This window comes from Lipophrys pholis (genome assembly GCF_963383615.2).
Source record: "Lipophrys pholis genome assembly, chromosome: 7".
NCBI classification, from domain to species: domain Eukaryota; kingdom Metazoa; phylum Chordata; class Actinopteri; order Blenniiformes; family Blenniidae; genus Lipophrys; species Lipophrys pholis.
Genome location: NC_137638.1, coordinates 18,345,384 through 18,364,000, shown reverse-complemented (window position 1 = coordinate 18,364,000; position 18,617 = coordinate 18,345,384). Strand labels below are relative to the sequence as shown.

Genomic DNA, 18,617 nt, shown 5'->3' with positions numbered 1-18,617 from the left:
AAACTGAAGCATGACATCAAAAATACGTGACCACCGACTACAGTCTAGTTATAAATTAAATTTATTTAGAAAATAATTATTTTTCCAAAGTGCAGCCACCCAGCTGCACCACCTACATCCCTGCACACCATGTTAGCACAGAGAAGGACATTTACTTTCATCAGATTTCAAAGTGAAAATGAATCCTGAAACACTGGGAGAGGATGAACATCGGGTCGCACAATAATACCGGAGACATTCAGAGTACTGTCCCATATGTCGCACATAAATACCAAACTAGCAGCAACGGAACAGAGCACAGGACGCACGGGCATACATACAAAGTATGGCTATCAGCTCTAAGTACACCAGCAGTGAAATGGCACGCGAGACCGCCGTACACAGCGCCATGGGAGGTCTCAGAAACACACCGAGTTATTACAACTAAAGACGGCAACATCTTGACGCTGGTGAAGAATACATCTTGTCCCCCCCCCCCCCCACACACACACAAGAGTTACTGGCATTTATTGACTTGACGAATGTGCACACATAGAATATCTGCAATCCGTGCACTGCAGGCTACACTTGGACAGAGCACAGAAATAGCTTTTTCAATGCAGCAAACATTAGCAATGCGGCGCTACAACATGTGCATAACCCAAGTTCTCAACATTTAAAGGAAGTTGAACAAAAGGTCTCTAGGTTTGTGATACTAGACAGTGCAATAAATAAGAGGAAGCTCCTTTAGCTACAAGAGTGTCGTGATAGTATCCAATGGCAACAAATTCATAACCCAATTATGGCTTTTTCAGCATCTGTGTGCAGCTTTGGACTGATCGCCTTAACCTGTATCACCATAGGGACTTTGTGATGCCCGGCTTGTTGGAGAGCATAACGAAGAAGGGAGGTTGACACAGGTACGGCTTTTAAATAAACAAATCATTTGTGGAAGGTGCTCAACTAAAGAAAATCAAGGCTAAAACTCAACATAATAAAACCCAAACCAAGAGAGGTGCCTGAAAGGCAGCAGCCATCCTGGAGGGAGAGTGTGAGCTTGGATTCACAAGTTGTTTTTTTTTAAAGGCTCCAAGCAGGTGAAGCGATTCCTAAAGAGGTGGGCGGGGCAGGCAATCAAAGAGGAAAGCAGAGAAAAACACCCTGACCGAGGCCTCTGGCTGTCACCAGTTACTGCGTTGTGCTTCATCTCTACTCTGAATGAAAAACACTGATATGGAGGATTGCTCCAAGATATTTTGTAAATTTTTATGTCAAGAGTAATCCACCTAAGATATTTCCCCCTGACTGCTCGCTGGAGGAATTCTTTTACCTCAAGAGAAATTGTGCTGTTACAATAGCTGAGTGTTCCCATGTAAAGGTCCTGACTTGTCCCTTGATACTTGATCTCTTTGTACAATGTTGGCTTTAAATATTGTCAAAACATATTCATAAATTAAAAAAACAAAACAATGCATGCATATACCACAAATACAAAAAAAGAAAATGTGTTAAACTCAATAAAAAATATAGGTTATAAAACTGAGATGCTGATGGCTTTGCAGCCCTGTAAGTGCCGTTAGTTGGTATTCTCCTTCGTCGTGATGGTGACAAGCTGTTTCGCAGCCTTGGCAATGTCATAAGCACATTGGATGACCTGCTGAGTGACCAGCTGCATGTCCGGTCCTGGGCAGCCTTCCGAGGGCATCGCCTTCCGGCACTCACTCTGCAGCCGGCATGCGCTGGAAGTCAACAAGCGCAGAGAGCCTCTCACCGTCTCCGAGCGAGGCCTCTGCAAAAGCAAAGGTTCATCTCAATTCAAAGCTTTGTGTAGATTCATCTACATCCTGTTGTTTTGGTTTGTGATGCCTCCAAACATAAGCTGGAGTAGTTTATATTTTTCTTGTTTTATGCTCATGTTTTGTTTTTCTATTGTATTTTAACCAGACACAATAATCAGCCGAATTAAAGTTTAAACCTTTCAGTGTATATGTTAGGAACATAGAAATAGTTTTCCTACCTTGGGAAAGAGGGCGGCCATTTCTGTTACAGCCACATGTATTCTTTCTGAGCAGGGTATGAAGCTGTGAGGGCAACACGAAAACAGATCAGCTCAACATTTTGTTTTCATACTCGCAGAAATCTGAAAAAGTGCAGTTACAGAAAACCATTAGTAGCTACAAATTTTTAATATCCAAATCCCATAAACAGTTATTACAAGGAACGCATCACTTAGTATTGACAGCACACCATGCATCATCATCTTGAACTCCAGAATGACATCAAATAAAAAGTTATTTGCGTTTACCATCAGACACAATTGTAACATACCTTTTCTAACTTAAGTAAACGTTAAGTCAGTATTATACATGAGGTGTCACTCAAGAAATTGAAGCGTGCTTGAGCACATCAAAGAAAAAGGAGAGATGCTGTTAGCAGGTGAGACAGAAGAGAAGGTGAAAGGGAGAGGAGAATAAAACTGTGCCTGGGAGGCAGGGACAGAAGCCAGAGTACCAGGAGGTGGGGTCAGGGGACCGGAGGCTGAGCGGCTGAAGGGGAGACGGAGCCTTCTCAGCCCAGGGCACCAGAGTGCTGAAACATCCCAGGCTGTGCCTGAGCCGACGCACACCTTCACGCTCATATGGTCTGCTCGCAGGAGTGAGGGATGCGGAGGCCAAAGTAACATCGACAGAAGAGTGAGGGGGAAGAGTGAATATGCCAGGGAAATAAAATGGGGAACTGAAGGACATGGACTCAAACATAATAATGACTTGAAGAGGAGTGTAGGGTTTGAAATGAAAACAAGGAAATGAAAGCCAATATAAAAGAAGTGAAGTAACTTTTTCTTCTCCCGACCTGTCATGTTTATTCTCCTGAGCAGCTCGAAGCAGCTCCTGGATGTTCTTGGTGATCTGCTCAGTTTTGCGGATGACGTCTTCTGTGCTGGGAAGCGCAGGGTCAGACTCCATCTCCACATCATCCAGCTCGGGTATGGAGCGGCTCTCTCCCATCCAGCTCCTCAACCTGCTCCTCCTGCAGAAACTGCCCAAAGGCAGGAACAAGGAATTAAAGCAACCACCAAAGCCTGTGTTTCCCTGCACCTAGAAATCCCTTAAAGCTTCATTCAGCTGTGACAAAAGCATCGTGGTGACTTTGAGTTCAATGCCTCACTCGGAGTGACGCTCTTACCTCGAGTCCTCCACCTCAGAGTCATTGAACGTGTTGTCATAGTCGCTTTCGGGCATGCTGCTTTGCTTCTCTATCTTTGACGCCTAGGAGGAGGGATGACAGACATCCCAAGCAAAACATCTGTTACTGATTATCTGCTGTGAAACATTCGATTCAACACGAACACGTCAAATAAATCTGGGAAAAAAAACAACTAAAACCCGAACACATCTTGTATATGTACCGCTTTCTTCTCACTGTGCAAACATGAAACAGTACATCCAAGTCCGAGTGGAATAAGAGAAAGTGATGCTGGTGTTGCTGAACAGGCCAATGAAGCTGTGAAGCGAGAGCATGTTAGTAATTCAAAGGTTCCAATACAGAATTAGTCCAACAGGATAAGCACAGTTGTGGCAATTTATTCACAATAGTGTGATGAAAATGACCGTTACCACCTCACTGTGATAAACATTAAATACATGAATATATGAACTTGTATCTGACGTTTCTCTGAAGTGAGGCTGGATTCATGTATGACAGTAAAACAGAAGGTCAAAGCTACTAATCAGAAAAACAACAAACATCTCATCAGACACGAGCTTCACTCAAGCCTCCAACCTGAAGAGTAAAGTAAACCCCAGAGGGTGAATATTTCAGGACAGGAAGTCGGGGTTCGGATGAGTCCGCAACGGAAACTAAATCTCATGCACTATTTAGCTCTTAACACAATACCTGCTTCTCACACCGCTGAGGGTTCACAGCGATCAGAGACATTCAAAGTAACTTGAAGCTGCTGCACAACGTGTCCATACCATTAGAAGTGTGTCCAAAAACAGATCCAATTCTTTCATGCAGAATCAAAATGCAACGTGGCACACCCGCGCTTCCTTCAGGAGGTCTATTTAGCTCAAAGAAATGATTTGTTCTGCTTAAATGGCCACTGGATCAACGTTGTTTGGGTTTTGTTGAAGCCAAAGCATGTCGTTAGAAGCTCACTGTGCAAAAGAAGCATGTTTGTTAGAAACCGGGTTAAAAAAAAACCTTCTTACCAGAACAGGATGAAAGTCAAATTTTGAAAATACGTTTAAATAGATATCATAATCATGTCAAGTTATGTTAAAAGGTTTTCAGGTGCTGCATCACTGCTCAGCTCAACAATCAGCAGCAGAGCTTCTGCTCTTTTATAAAACCATCCACTTTTTCAGCAGTGCAATGAGGGTGATGCGGATGATGTCTGATGTGGAGTATAAAATGGTGGCTCATGCAGCGGGGCAGACGTGGAGCAGGAGGGAAGGCAGAGCTGTGGGTGGATTTGCTGCATCCCACAAGCTGTGGACTTGGTGAGCATGTACTTAACCTTTTGGGTAGTGTCATCCTTCGACCAAGACAGGGTGGATGGGAATGAGGGGAGGGATGAGGACGTGGTCACAAAAGCGCCCCTTTCCGTCTAAAGACAGGGTTTGAATCACATTTTAAAGGACAGACTTAAAAAATAAATAAATAAAAAATGTGAATGGAGTATAGATGTCCCACATGCTTCCTTGAGCACTATGCTGCCTAAATAAATATATCAGAATGGAATAAATGAGATGTATATCAAAGATGGGATATGAAGAAATTTGTATTAGTAAAATACAGAACCATAAATTTTGGATATTCAAAATGTAGCATTTTGTGAAAACGGATTTCAGGACTAATCCATGCTCTGTAGATTACATTTATGGATCCTCCTCCTACATTTTTTTTTCCCCAGAGCTTTTCCTGAGCAGTGTCCTGAAAAAGAAATATCAAGAGCTTTGGACTGATTTCATTGAGAGATGAGTCGCTGAAAAATAAAATGCAGTCTCAAATTTATCCAAAAAGTTGTTTCAAGGAAAGAGAGGACCCGAGAACAGATGAAGTTAATGTGAGTGTGTGAAGTCATCATGCATTACAAAAACACAGAGTATTTGTATGGTAGTTTTAATGCTTCATCAACTTGAAACACAGTACAAACCTTCAAAATTGATCATAACAACAGCACCTTCTCACTTATACAACTAGAATGGATCTAACAAGAGAGCACCACTCCTGTAAACAACAAACAGCAATACAGGTAATGTGTGTAATGCGCTCCTTAACGAAACAAAATGAGATGTGACCAGAGTGACGGCATCCAAACAAGCCATAGAGCTTGTTGCCGACGTGTCCTTGAGGCAGCAGACGGTGGCAGATGAGGAGAGACAAACACAAAGAAAGGGACGAATGGAATGTTTGCGGACAGGGTGAAGACACGAGGAGAAGTCATGGAAAGAGAGAGGAAATAGCGAAGGAGAGCAGGGAACAGGTCTTACTTACATGAGGTGGGAAGGGTTGCAGGGTGGGGATACCCTCTTCTGGGTAGGGAGTTTCCCCTTTAGGGAGATAGGCCTTCAGGCCTGAGCCGGTCTCATACATAGACATGGGCCGACTGGCCCGCGCAGACTGCCGGCGTTTCAGGGCCGAGGGGCTGGAGGGGTCAGGGTAGTCTGTACCGCTGGGGATCTGATAGATATTGGGAGTGACCTGCCGCTTGAGGGACGTGTTCTCGCATTGCAGAGATTGCAGCTGGAAGAGACGGTCAGCAACACACCAAGAGGCGCTCTCAGCAAAGCAAGCCGTGTACCTTGATCTGAACTACTTCAGTTTACAGCACAGAGTTGTAGATGTTGTCTGTAACCTTCTGCTCCTGCCAACATTAAAGTTTATATCAATCAATCTGTACACCTGAAGCTGCCTCAGTGACTCAAACATTCACAATTCTGTGCTTCACAAATCCAGTGTGAACGCTCACTGAAAACACTTCTCCAGTGTAAAGAAATATTCACTGGAAATGGGTCAGCATAGAGAACATTCAGGCATCATTCCATATGGCCGCTCAGCTTTTAGCCCAAGGTAAATGTAACCCAGTACATTTTTCTATTAAACAATATTCTATTCAGCTTCTCAAGTTGCTGATTCTTCATTGACTAATAACCTGGTCACTGGGCCAGCTGCAGGTTGAGCTTGTAAGCATTAGGAGCATACAGTCGATTCTAGGACAGACAAAATCTCATCTGAACCACCTAAGATCTCAGGAGTAACGTGACTTGTGCATTCGGGATGGATTCTCTCTGGGTTGAAAAATGCAAAGCAAGTGATAAGCAAGAAAAAGATTGTTGCAGAAGTAAGCAACACAGTCAAAGACAGCTGGAGTAAAGACAGACTACCTATGAAAAGATAAGCGACAAACAATTAGAATTTTTTTTTTTTGCATTTTGCTGAAATTAAACTTGAATTAAATACTGAAGATAGTTGAATTCAGAACAAACTGAAGAACATTGTGTGTATTGCTTGTTGAAAATGAAACAGTAGTAAGGTTTAGTTACAAACCTCCAATGGTATTGATTAAACTTTTGATTCATACTGAAGTTAAATTGTGAGGATTTTCTTTTTCAGAATCTTGGGACTGAAACCCAAAATACATCCCAAGCAGCTGCATGTTCTCTCCACCACACCTTTACACAATATGCTGCAGTTTACATGAGGGCGCTCCGCCTCAAGCACAGTGAAATGGTTTGTACCCTCCGACCAACAACCACAAAACTAAAAGAATTAAGAAAAATACAGAAACAAAACTGTACGTTGCCGCATGCTTAAATGATCAAAATCATAATGTTCACACTCTTTGTCATTTGTGCCAATTTGCAAACTTGGCATGCTACGGTATCAAAATAACTGAGTTTGTAACTGCTTTCAGTGAAATGTTAAAGAAATGTACATCAAACAATAAATCCACACTTGCTAAAAGGATTTAACAAAAGCAAAACAACAGATGAAAATGATCCAAAAACAATCTATGCAGTAAACAGAAGTATATGTGATGAAGCAAGGCACACACATACAGTTAGTCACTATGTATTAAAAAAAAACAAAAGAACACACACAATAAAAAATAAACATTGTGTTGTCATGCATTTCCCTAACACATGCTGGGTGTTAGTAACATTAGATTCTATTTTATATATTACAAAAAAAAAAACAAGTACCTAAACTCGGTGTTATTCAATTGGAACACGGATTCATTTTGGTTTCTACAAACAACACAAACCAGCACGCAGGACATCTCGAGTTTACATTCAAGCTCAGATTGAACATGCGGTCCACAACAGAGGGTGGACCAGCAGGGTGGACCAGCAGCCCGGTCTTTCTACACCGCCTTCCCGCTCATGTAGCTCAGCCTTCAGCGCAGCACACAGGCTGCAGCCTCCACTCCACAGAGGGTTCGCATCGAACACGGGAGGCGCTCCACCCACTGCTGTGACCCACCCCTCCCCCTCGCCCAGTCCGGCCCCCGGTGTTAGTGATCTTATTGGTGGAGCGAGGTGGATACCTTTTTCTGCATGAGCCGCAGCTCATCGCTCAGGGAGTTGTTGGCTTTCATGAGCTGCTGGATCTTTGCTTCAGAGGCGGAGAGTGCGTTTTTCACCTCCATGTATTCATGCATAGTAATCGGGCCGTCCGAGAGGTCGGAGTCCAGGCTCTGGTGATGGGGATGATTTGAAAAACAAAGCGGTAAAGCCACGAAAAGAGGGAATCCATCCTTCAGAGATTGCATTTGTGAAAATATTACCGAAGTACCTTGGTCCTATCTCCTTTGCTGGAGGGGAGCTCCTGATCCGTGTCCTCATCAGATGCCACACTATCGTAGTCAGGCTGGTCATTGTCCTGACTGTCACTACAATGCCTGGTAGCCACACTCCTCAGGATGAGTTCAACATTGTCTGTATTGGAGGAGCACAAAGAGAAGGCATATCATTCTACGCTACAGTGTCAGGAGGATTTTGTTTTAAAAACAACAACAAAAGAAAACTACTAACCTTTGGGACTAACAATTGAATTCCCTTGTTGTCGCCGCTTGGCGTCACTTAATATATCAATCACCAGCGTAGCAAACTCATGTGCGTTAAACCTTGCAAGCTTCTGTCGACCCTGAATGCAGAATATAAAACCACATCAGCGTTATCCATCTGAATGCTCAGTGAATGTGCAAAAAGAGAAGCAGCTCAAAGGGAAGCTGCGCACCGCCGTGGTACCTGATTTCGTGTTGATGAATACTCTGGGTTCACTGGAAGAAACGGAACCACTGTAGTCTCCGTCACCAGAGTGCTGTGATTCTGTGTCGCCAACCACACTGCAAATAAATAAGATATGCATTTGAGGAGTAGTTTGAATCAATCAAGTACTTGTACGGAGTTTAAAGCAAGGGCATCAAACATGCACCCCACATGAGAGTTCAACCAAGTTTTGCAAATGTAAATTCAACAAAGATGACACACCAACTACTCTTTTCATTAAAGCAACTGCTGTTCATGTTCTGTCCAGAGGGGGTCGTACTGGGTGGGGAAGATTAGACGTCTTAATGCAACAGTGACGTCAAGAACTGAACTCCAGAGGGCAGCAATGCTCACAGCAGTAAGATCAGTGATACAGCAGGAGAGCTCGTTACCTTATTGCTAGCAAAGTAGCATCAGAAGTGAATCTGTGGAAACATGTAAGGCTCAGACCTGCAGGACCATGGCCTGCAGGTCTCCATCAATCTGAGCAGGAAGCACTGTCGTAGGCAGCAATGCAGATGGCATCCTTCGCTGCACTAAAGCTAAGGAAAACCCCTGGAGTTGTCAGAATCTAAAGGTTCTTTTGGAATCATTTTACCAGTCTGGCCCCACTGAGATAGAAGTAGATAGTATGTGAACCAAAATGAGTTTGACCGCCTGTTTTAAAGTGTCACAGCAGACATTGTCGCTGAAAGCAGCTTTTCTTACCTGCGTCCGTCTCTCTTCTGTCCACCTCATCATACACATCCATGGCCAGTTCCTCGAATAAATGATTACTGAGCTGCAGGAAGAAGAAGAGTAAAAGTAAAAAGGTTTTTTTTTCCCCCAGACTCTAACCAAACAAAGAACACAGCACAGAAATCTCTCAAATCAAAAATACTTACAGACTGGAGTTTCTTTTTTGCCGCTTTTGCAAGTTCTGATAAATCTAAACTGCTACAAGAGGGGAAAAAAAAAATCTCATAAAAAATACTGGCAAAGTGATAATGCTGAGCCAAGTAGAAGACACCTTTTTAGTAATACTCACATGTTTCTGATCCATAAACAGACAGCAGTTAAAAAAAAGATCAAATGTTTCATTTTAATTGAAAAGTGTTGGTTGTCTGAGGTCACACACCAATTATACTAAACAAATCATATTTTATTCATCCCTTTGGGGGAAATTCTTTTCCCGCATTGACCGGTTCTACTTCTAGGATGTGGAAGGACGGTGGTGACCTGTCCACAATGGGGATCGAACATTCAAACCTCCATTCCCAAGTCCGCTGCCCCACATGTACCTCCTGCAATTATAGACCCTTTTCAACTATTGAAAACTAGTCAACTATTCAACTGAGCCGGTTTCTTCTGGCACAGATCTCAGATACTGCAGAAGGTTCAACAGCATGTCACAACAGGCCCGAGAGCAAAATACCAGCCTCGCTGCACTCACTTTGTTGGCTCCGTTCAAGTTGAACCCATCCACTCAAGCACACGTTATCTAAAATACCTGCTGTAAATATCAACACGTATCACACCAACTCACAGCTTCTGCTTTCTTACCTGTCGGCCATTTGTGGAACAATGAAGTGCTGACCATTTTTATGATCTGAAAGGTATCAAAAAGAAGTTCTGGCTGATTCCCACATCACTGTTGATACTTATAGGAAATGTAAACCCTTTCCTCTTAGCAGCTCTTAAAATAGTACAGAGGCCATATGTACAAGGCAAAGGCTAATTAAATACCATGAGCAGTTGTTTGTATCGTTTGCTTGGAGAGCCACATAGTTGATATTCACAACAACTTTAAATACGCTCTCATCAATTACCTGGTTTTCTTCCACACAAGTAAAATGCCAGTCGATCAGTCAGTTCATACTGAATCTCCACCAGCCTGTCAGCCAGTTCCTGCTGCCCGGCTTCTCTGAAAAACACACATTTAAAGTGTGATCCAGTGCATTTCAAAAAAAAAATAAATAAATAGTAGGAGGACCAAACTATTTGGTTTGGTTTAAGGGTTTCAGGACCCACCTCGCGTGGTCAATGGGAGTTTTCCCGTTGCTGTCTGGAGCTCCAGGATCTGCCCCATAAACAGTTAACAGCTCAGCCTGAGATACTTGTCCTGCCTTTGCAGCTACATGCAGAGGAGTGTTTCCTTTTTCCTGCAGGAGACATCGATTAGAGCGACAAGCCATGCCCCGTTCAGAAAAACTGTGCAGTTTAATGTAAAGAGTAGAACACTGGTTGTAAGCCTTACAGGGTGAAAAAAGTTTGCTTGTGCTCCAAGGGACAGCAACCTCAAACAAGTCTCCAGATTACCGGTGCGCACACTCGAATGAAGTTGCTGGGGGGGGGGGGGGGGGGGGGGGGGGGGGGGGGGGGAGATAAGGGAAAGATTACATTAGACAAAAATTCAATGAGGCCTTGTGGAAAAACATGTTCAGTTTTCTCTTCATTGCTGTGAGCAATTTTTTCTCCCACACCTTGCTTAAATCTTTTGCTGTTGAGCTGTCATCCTCCCGGCAAGGCATGCGATGGACGAATGCCAGCATTTGATATTTGGCTTTTATGAACTCTGATTTGTTTGGGCTGTTTGGGGCAACATGAGACACAGAGATTAGGGGGGGGGGGAATAAGCCTCAAACAGGAAAAAAAAAGTAAATCAAGTTCAGAGGAATATTTTAATCTATAACGACTCCTCAGACTACTGTGACTCACTGGAGTTTGTCCTGAGGGCTGGCCTTCCGTTTCCCACTCATCACAGACGCAGGGTCCAGGAGAGAGTGCTCCCATATCGAGTTTGCACCGTTGCTGTATAACGTCTGCACCATCTACGCGAAAAGAGAAACCTTAGAACAAAACCTGTCCCATTGACTTCAGCTGCAAGAGTGCTGACCGGCCGCGACAATCCCCGTCCCGAACCACGCTTGCTATATTTGAACTAATTCAATACACCTCACAGGGATCTGCAGCACAGCTGCTGCCAACATTTATCCTGAACAGACATGCTGGATTTCAATCTGCAGTAATACTGCGAGTATAATGTCATCTCAGAGCAGGTTTAGCTTCAAAGTGGCTCAAGACGTCCCAATAAAGTTTACCTGGAGCTGCGTAGGAGGCCACGGCGTGTGCGTCAGGTGGCGGACTTGAGAACTATGTCTGCCCAGACTTCGATGAACACTGCAGCACTCATCACAAACCAACACGCCTCTGTTCACCGAGGCCCAGCGCGGCTCTGAGGAGGGAGACAAAACTACAGTTAGGAGAACAGTGATGATTCGTAAGGCAGCGATTCTCCTGCACTGGTCATCACCCTCATCCTGGGAGTCAGGAATAACCAGGCTATGCCTGGACTTTGTCCAGCGGAGCTGGAGCCAATCCCAGGTAACTACTGAGAAAGGTAGGGTATACCCTCGATAGGTCACTTCGATTTTAGCTCCATTTGCATTTTTTCTATATTTTCATTTCAATCTCAAACTTTAATCAACAGTTTGTGTGGGAAATTTGTTTATTTTCCTTTTTGTATGTTTTACAAAAACATATATGTCGCTCTCCTTTTTATCAATTTGATTTTCGTAGAAAACTTTCCTACATCCTTTTTACAGGTTCAACACCTTTTATTGGCTTATAGTGCAGGTGTGTATGTTAGTTCATATTTCAAGTGAATACCTGCTAATTTGTTTGGTAGTACTTTGAGTTACAAGTTAATCAGTGCAGCAAGTGTTTTAAAAGCACCTGATATTTTTAATCTACTGACAAGCTTTATAGAGATGCTGTGTCGAGCTATATACTCTATGTGCAACACATCGGATTCTTTCTATGTATATTGCACTGTCCCTGATAAATAAATAAATTGAAATTGAAACAGATTTTTTGTTCTTCCTACGATGACCACAGCATCAAAACCACTGAGAAAAAGCGAACCAGCATGTTACTGTGATTAACTGGCTGGCAGACAGGATTCACTGATATGTACGACTGGTTCCAAAAATGGTGGAAAAAGTCAATTGATCACATTTAGAAAAGAACGAAGAAAGATGATGAATGGACATTAAGACGAGAATGATCAAACACAAACAGTTTGATTGACTTGAAGTTAAGTGACATTTCTGCCCTCTGGCAGAGAGGATGACATGCTTGTTGTTCTCACTACGATCCAATCCAACTTTATTTATATAGCAAATTTAACACAACAGCCCAGATTGACCAAAGTGCTTCACAGTTGAAAGTAATAATAAAACAATCGGTGAGAAAAAAAAAAAAAACTGAGTATGATCAGAGTTGTTGGACACGTCCCAGCACACACTGTTGCTCTAATGCAAAGGTCAGGCAATATGGAGTCTATTTCGCTTTGGAGTTTGAAATCTCTTTCAGTTTGACTGAACCAATGTAAGACTTTTAATTTGAGCTCCTGGATTCTTGATTGTCATGAGCTGAGCATCATAATCAGAGGTAAAACATAAATACTTCATTATTCCAGTTCATGCTTAAGATGTGTAATATATATTTGTTCAACGACAACTTCAATAGCTATCAGCCAATCAGATGACAGCAACTCAATATATTTAGTCACGTAGACTGAAGTTCAAACTGAGCCTGAGAATGGGGAAGAAAGCTGCTTTGAGTGACTTTGAAGGGGTGTGGTCTTTGGTGTCAGTTGGGCTGGTCACATTGAAAATTGCTGATCTACTCAAATTTTCACACACAACCATGAGCTTACAAAATATGTAAGAGAAGATTTCCAGTGAGTGGCAGTTCTCTGGCCCAAAATGCCTTGCCGATGTCAGAGAAGGATAGCCAGAGTGGTTAGAAAGGATGAACAACCACTCTTTACATCCAAGGTATGCAGAGGACCATCTCTGAACACACTACAAGCTTGATGATGGAGGACCACAGCAGCAGAGAATCACACTAAGTGCCACTCAGCCGAGCTAAAAACAGAAAACTGAAGTTGCAGTTCACACAAGCTCACCAAAATTGGGCAACAGAAAAATGCTGCCTTGTCCGATTGGTCTCTGTTCAGACGGTGGGACGGCACTCTATGAGCCCTTCAGTGTCAATTAAAAGGCCACAACACATCTGAGTGTTGTTGCTGACCACGTCCACCTTCATCTGATGGAGACTTCTAAAGGGACAGCATGATGCGTCACAAAGCACAAAGAATTTCAAGCAGGTTTCTTGACTACATTCCAATAGAGCACCTTGTGGACGTGGTCGACCGGGACATCAGAGATGTGCAGCCATCGCATGAAGCCATCATATGAATCTATATTTCCAGCACCCTGTTGAATCTATGCCACCATGAAATAAGTCAGTACAGAAGGCAAAAAGATTACTGGCAGGGCGTATCTCCAAAGTGACCAGAGAGTGTATAAATGTAATATAACAATAGAAGTGTCATTGTTTTTTTACATCCTCTTTCCCAAATGAATTAGTTTGTTTCATGCAACCAAACTAAATCAAAAGAGAAAAGAAGAAATGAAAAGTGGGCTGCAAGAGTGGTGGCTTTTAATAGAAGAGTTTTACATATACAAACACATCCGTTACAATCAAACTCCAGCTACACAAAGTCTCGACAGTTAGGTGAAGCCACCACACATTGTGTAAAAAGGAAGTGAAGAATACCCGTTGTACGGCGACCTGATAGTGTAGCTTCCTTTTTAACAACGAAAAAATGGGTTTCAAATGCGAGTGTTTTCTAGCTGTTTGCACACGTAATACACTCCTGTCAGAAATATTCACAGCACAGTAAGAAGTCAGAGAATATTCTATAGGGCCAAAATAGATATGGCTCCTTAACCTTGACCTGTTCAACACACTTCCTGGAGTACTAATGAGGGGATTTTTTCTCTCCTGTTAAAGGGAGGAACTCTACATTTGGAGGTTCTGTTTCTTGTCTTTCTTTCTTTCTCTCTGTGTAACAACATTACTGGAGCCACCAGACACTGCCGCCGTCTTTTTTATCCCTGACAGGAGGAGAGCAGGATCCAGGGGATCAGACCCAAGACTCACAGAGTGGAGTTACGACGGTCCTACTACCCGACCCCACCACAGCACCGGGACCCCACCGCAACGGCACGGCCCTTAAACTCCAGACTGAGATTGGCTCATCATCAGACCAACGCTCATCATAGACTTTTCTTAGTATTTGTACTTATCTGGCCTGTCTGCCACTCTCTCTCTCCCTCTTCTTTTCCTCTCTCTCCCTGTCCTATCCCATGTACTTCTCCCCCCAACCGGTCAAGGCGGATGGCCGTCCTTCCAGAGTCTAGGGTCCGCCCCACGGTTTCTTCCTGAAGAGGGAGTTCTTGAACTTCTCTCCATGCGAGGGAGTTTTTCCTGGCCACTGTTGCTTGTTACACCTGCTTGCTTTGGAAGGGTTTAGTTGGGTCCTGTTGTACTCTATCATTGTAAGAGCGCTTTGAGATGTTTGTTGATGTGATTTAGCGCTTTACAAATAAAATTGAATTGAATTGAATTAATGTCACAGGGCTGCACTGATTTCTATCTGCACCCACAACCTGACGGTAAACATCCCCACGACCAAAAACACTGTAAATCCATATGACAGTGCTGGAGCCAATGAAGTGTTTAAGCAGATTGAGTAACTGGCACTGTGACAGGGTGGACTCGGGGTGGGGTGGGGTGGGTGGGGGGGTGTAAAGGGCCAAACAGCAGCTGAGGTGGAGGAGCAACAGCTGCAGGAGTCTGCCGCTCAGATTTGGTCCCCAGTTATCACAGTATCCTCCTGATGTCCTGAGCGATAGTGCTGACGTGCCTCTTTTACCCTTTCCTCAACAAGTGCTGCTAAATTTAATACCACATCTTAAATATCTAAAAATATTCGCACTCAACAACTGGTAGCAGCCACATGGTAGGGCCACCCAGGCCAGCTGCTGTGGAGACCTGAAGGTTAACTCATTCCAATGACATGATTACAGACAAGGTGTTTCATGCTCGGCATTGTTTTCTTCATTTCTGTATTGAACGCCGACGAGTTATCAGTGCGAGGATGTTTCCTGTTGGTTTAATCATTTGGGACAAAACGACACTCTACTACTACCACCACCACCTTCGCATGTCCAGCGGTGCTTCAACAAATGAAAATCTCCTCTGCACTAAGAGTATGCGGTCAATTCTCTCAGCATCCTGTTTTGCTTCCTGTGCCTGCGGAGAAACATCACGTCATTGCTGTATAAGCGGGACTTCTCAGAGTACCTCAGACACAATGCGACAGCTATTTACTCAGCTTAGCCCGTGTTTGATTTTAAAAGCTTAAGCACATGCTTATCACTCACCCCTGAAGCTGCTTTTAATATTCAGACCGCCACGAGAAGATACTGGCATCTGCGGCCAATCGCTGAGGCTATGCGGAAGGTTCCGCTAACTTATGATGTTGATCACCGATACCAGAGAAGAAAAAAAGAAATGCCTTTTCTCATAAAGTCACACTTCGTCATTTTGAAACGTTGGCAGCATCAAAGAAAGGCGCAAATGTTCATCACACATTGCTCTGAGGCCACATTTTTTGGATGATGTGAAACTGACGCTTCTTGAAAAATGAGGGGGGGGGGAAGGAAACAGCTGATATACAGCTGGAGACTTTTTGTGACCGAGATAATAAATAACTAGAACGCTTTTCATAGCGTTTCGTAACGGAGGCTCATATTTACAAAAAGCAGGAAATTTGTCACGTCTTCCCCTAAAGGGATCGGCTACATATGAAATGGTCAAGTCTGTAGCACGAGTACATTTGGTCATGTTTACGTTCCAGTTTTGTCTATTGCAGTCACTTAAGAGTTCTTCGGTCACAAGGATTGTGCCGATCGTCATTCCGTTTAAGAACAGAGGATGTTCCACCTTAAAGCAGTGCAATTACAAGAGCAGATTTGTCCAAAATAGAAAACTAAAAGCTGAAGCTCGGAAAGTTGATATGCCACAAGCAAACTACTTATGATTAACATAAATATGCCATTATAGTAAAAAAAAAAGAAAAAAAACAACCTCATTCTACACACATGACTGGTGTTGTGCACAAGAAGTGAAAGCCCGGGGCCCTACTGACATTTCCTGTATGAAGCAGCCCTCCTGACTGTACTTTAGAGGAGTCCCCTTCTGTACCCGCAAGTAATTTAATAAAGAGACTATTAGATTTCAAACTTATTAAACACCCGGCTGTTAGAAGCATGCTTAACAACTTCAAATTGGTCTGCTGAGGTCAGACTCACCAGGACTGTCACATCTTTTAAGTCACGTCTTAAGACCTTTGTTTTTGTGAATAATTAAGATTTTGTATTATTTGTATTCTTCTTTATGATTTTTTTCCCCTCATACTGGTTAATGTTGTCTGGGATTTGATTTATTCTTGTCAAGTACTCAATCTTATTGAAAAACAAAAGACCTATAGAAATAAAAGCAGATAAAAAATTAAATAAACATCAACATCCTTGCATGAGATTGTACCAAAGTAGCAGGCTTGACCACACAATCCTTAACACAAAAAGTGTTCAAGTAGATTTTATCGTACACTTTATTTCTTAAATAAGGTTCACCAAAATACCTTAGGTCTGACATCCAGTTTGAATGTTTCCGTAAATCGTATTGTTAACTTTGAGTTTATTTTTTAATGAAACGCTATGAAGACATTAGGATATCCAAAGGAGAATGACATGCTTATAATGATCTGAACCACTGGAAGAATGAGGCATCATTCTCAAGTGTTTACATTTTTACATACATTGTTTACTACTTCTTCATTTAAATGATCTTTGTATAATCTCCAGATTATTGTGGGTCAGTTTGAGGCAAATAATTCTTTAATAGATGATCTTAAAATCTTTTTAGTTGGTTTAGTACCGTTTTAGTGTTGCAATAAAGTACTGAAAAGCCTGCTTTAGGCACACGAACGGTAAATGGCACACTTTACCAACTGTAAATAAAGAGCAGATTAGGTCAGTCACCTCTGATAATCTGATTTAATCCAGCCTTGGCCATTGAGGGACCAAACATCAGTGTGCAAATCAGAGCTAACAGCTGAATCCTGCGGGCTGTTGTGTGTTTCTTACCTGGGACGCTGCAGTCTGCGCAGACCTCGGTGTTTCTCAGTCGTTTGGACATGCTTCGCTCCTGCAGAAATGTGTTTTAAACCGAGCGGAGTGCTGCGTCCGCTGTGCTTCTCATTGATGTGGAGACGCCTTCCGCGTTAGCTCGAGCCAGCTAATTAAACAGCGGCGCGAGCAGAAAGCATGTAGCCGCCGTTAGCCTCCTGTTTCGGGCTGGAGTCTGCGTTATAGTCGCGACATGTCCTCACAGGACAGGAGCGGGGCTGAGCCTGGGAGTTCGCTGACTTAGCAGCCACCTGTCCTGCTAACTAGCCCGAGCTCGGCTGGGACTTCACTCTTCACTGAGGCGGGCGGAGGAGCTGCAGCGGTCCTTGCGGCAGCTGCACAAGGGGCCACCGTACCCGCAGTACGGCCTCACAGGAAGGATAATCTTGGCAATAAAATGGACAGAAGCTCTCACTCAAAGTTGGATCAATCACTAATGAGTATAGATGTGTGATTCTAATATATGACCACATATTTAGGACTGAAACGATCATGCAGCATGATAATTGTGTTCCTATTTGCAATGTATTGGGGCGAAGCAAAACCTGACAGGTTAAACTGAGGGTATTAGTGGTATTCAGAGGTGAGTTTGATCTATTCACCGCCTGCTGCTCAGTGAATAATGGGACTAGGGGTGTTGGATTTACATTTCGGGTTTTGTCATTAAAAAAAAAAGTTAATTTTATTTATGAATTTGAGCTTCCATTCAAATGAAATAAATCTACGAACCACGATTTAATTGAAAATTTAATTATTTATTAAAAAATCTCACAATCTTTATATACTTTTTCTTCTTCTTCTTCTTCTTCTTCTTCTTCTTCTTCTTCTTCTTATCGTTATTATTATTGTTGTTGTTGTTGTTGTTTCAACCTCTACAACAACAAACAGAACTTGAAAAGCTGCAACTATAAAAAATAGGTTTGAAAAAACTCATATATTATAGGAAGTTACCTGTTCAAAAGCCACCATGAATGGTACTTATCAAGACAAAAATGTATAAATACAATTAGTGCCCTCATATAACTATGTATATGCACCCCTCCATTTTTATAATTACTTATAAGTAATCAAACTAAATGTTGAATGTCTTTCCCAAGTTTCCTTGTTTCAATATGTAGTTTTCTATTCTGTTTGATACACTTTAATAACGCAATACATGTGACAGGTTTATAAGACAGGTTTTGGTCTTTTTTACCGCCCGGCATCGCAGACGCTTGAACGGGCGGTCCAGGCCCTTATTTTCAACCACTCCTCCAACAAGGCGGGTCGGTCG

At 42.8% G+C, this 18,617-nt stretch overlaps 1 protein-coding gene across 5 annotated transcripts; it reads right to left on the bottom strand.

Moving 5' to 3' along the window:
• Nucleotides 1-490: 490 nt before the first annotated feature.
• git2a (G protein-coupled receptor kinase interacting ArfGAP 2a) lies at nt 491-17,642 on the bottom strand. Of its 5 annotated transcripts, XM_080468397.1 has the most exons (20): nt 17,303-17,642; nt 11,339-11,472; nt 10,956-11,068; nt 10,721-10,826; nt 10,495-10,581; nt 10,269-10,399; nt 10,067-10,161; nt 9,801-9,846; nt 9,143-9,194; nt 8,967-9,039; nt 8,238-8,335; nt 8,022-8,133; nt 7,783-7,925; nt 7,535-7,684; nt 5,482-5,730; nt 4,502-4,591; nt 3,166-3,248; nt 2,833-3,018; nt 1,997-2,060; nt 494-1,768 (listed from the first exon to the last, which is right to left on the bottom strand). In XM_080468397.1, exons 1-20 carry the CDS (start codon nt 17,352-17,354, stop codon nt 1,556-1,558), a joined length of 2,277 nt encoding a protein of 758 aa, XP_080324523.1. In that variant the 5' UTR covers nt 17,355-17,642; the 3' UTR covers nt 494-1,555. The 5 variants fall into 5 exon arrangements, with proteins under 5 accessions (XP_080324522.1, XP_080324523.1, XP_080324520.1 ...); XM_080468394.1 differs by lacking the exon at nt 5,482-5,730; XM_080468395.1 differs by lacking the exon at nt 5,482-5,730 and having other exon boundaries at nt 9,143-9,191.
• Between the last annotated feature and the right edge of the window lie 975 nt (nt 17,643-18,617).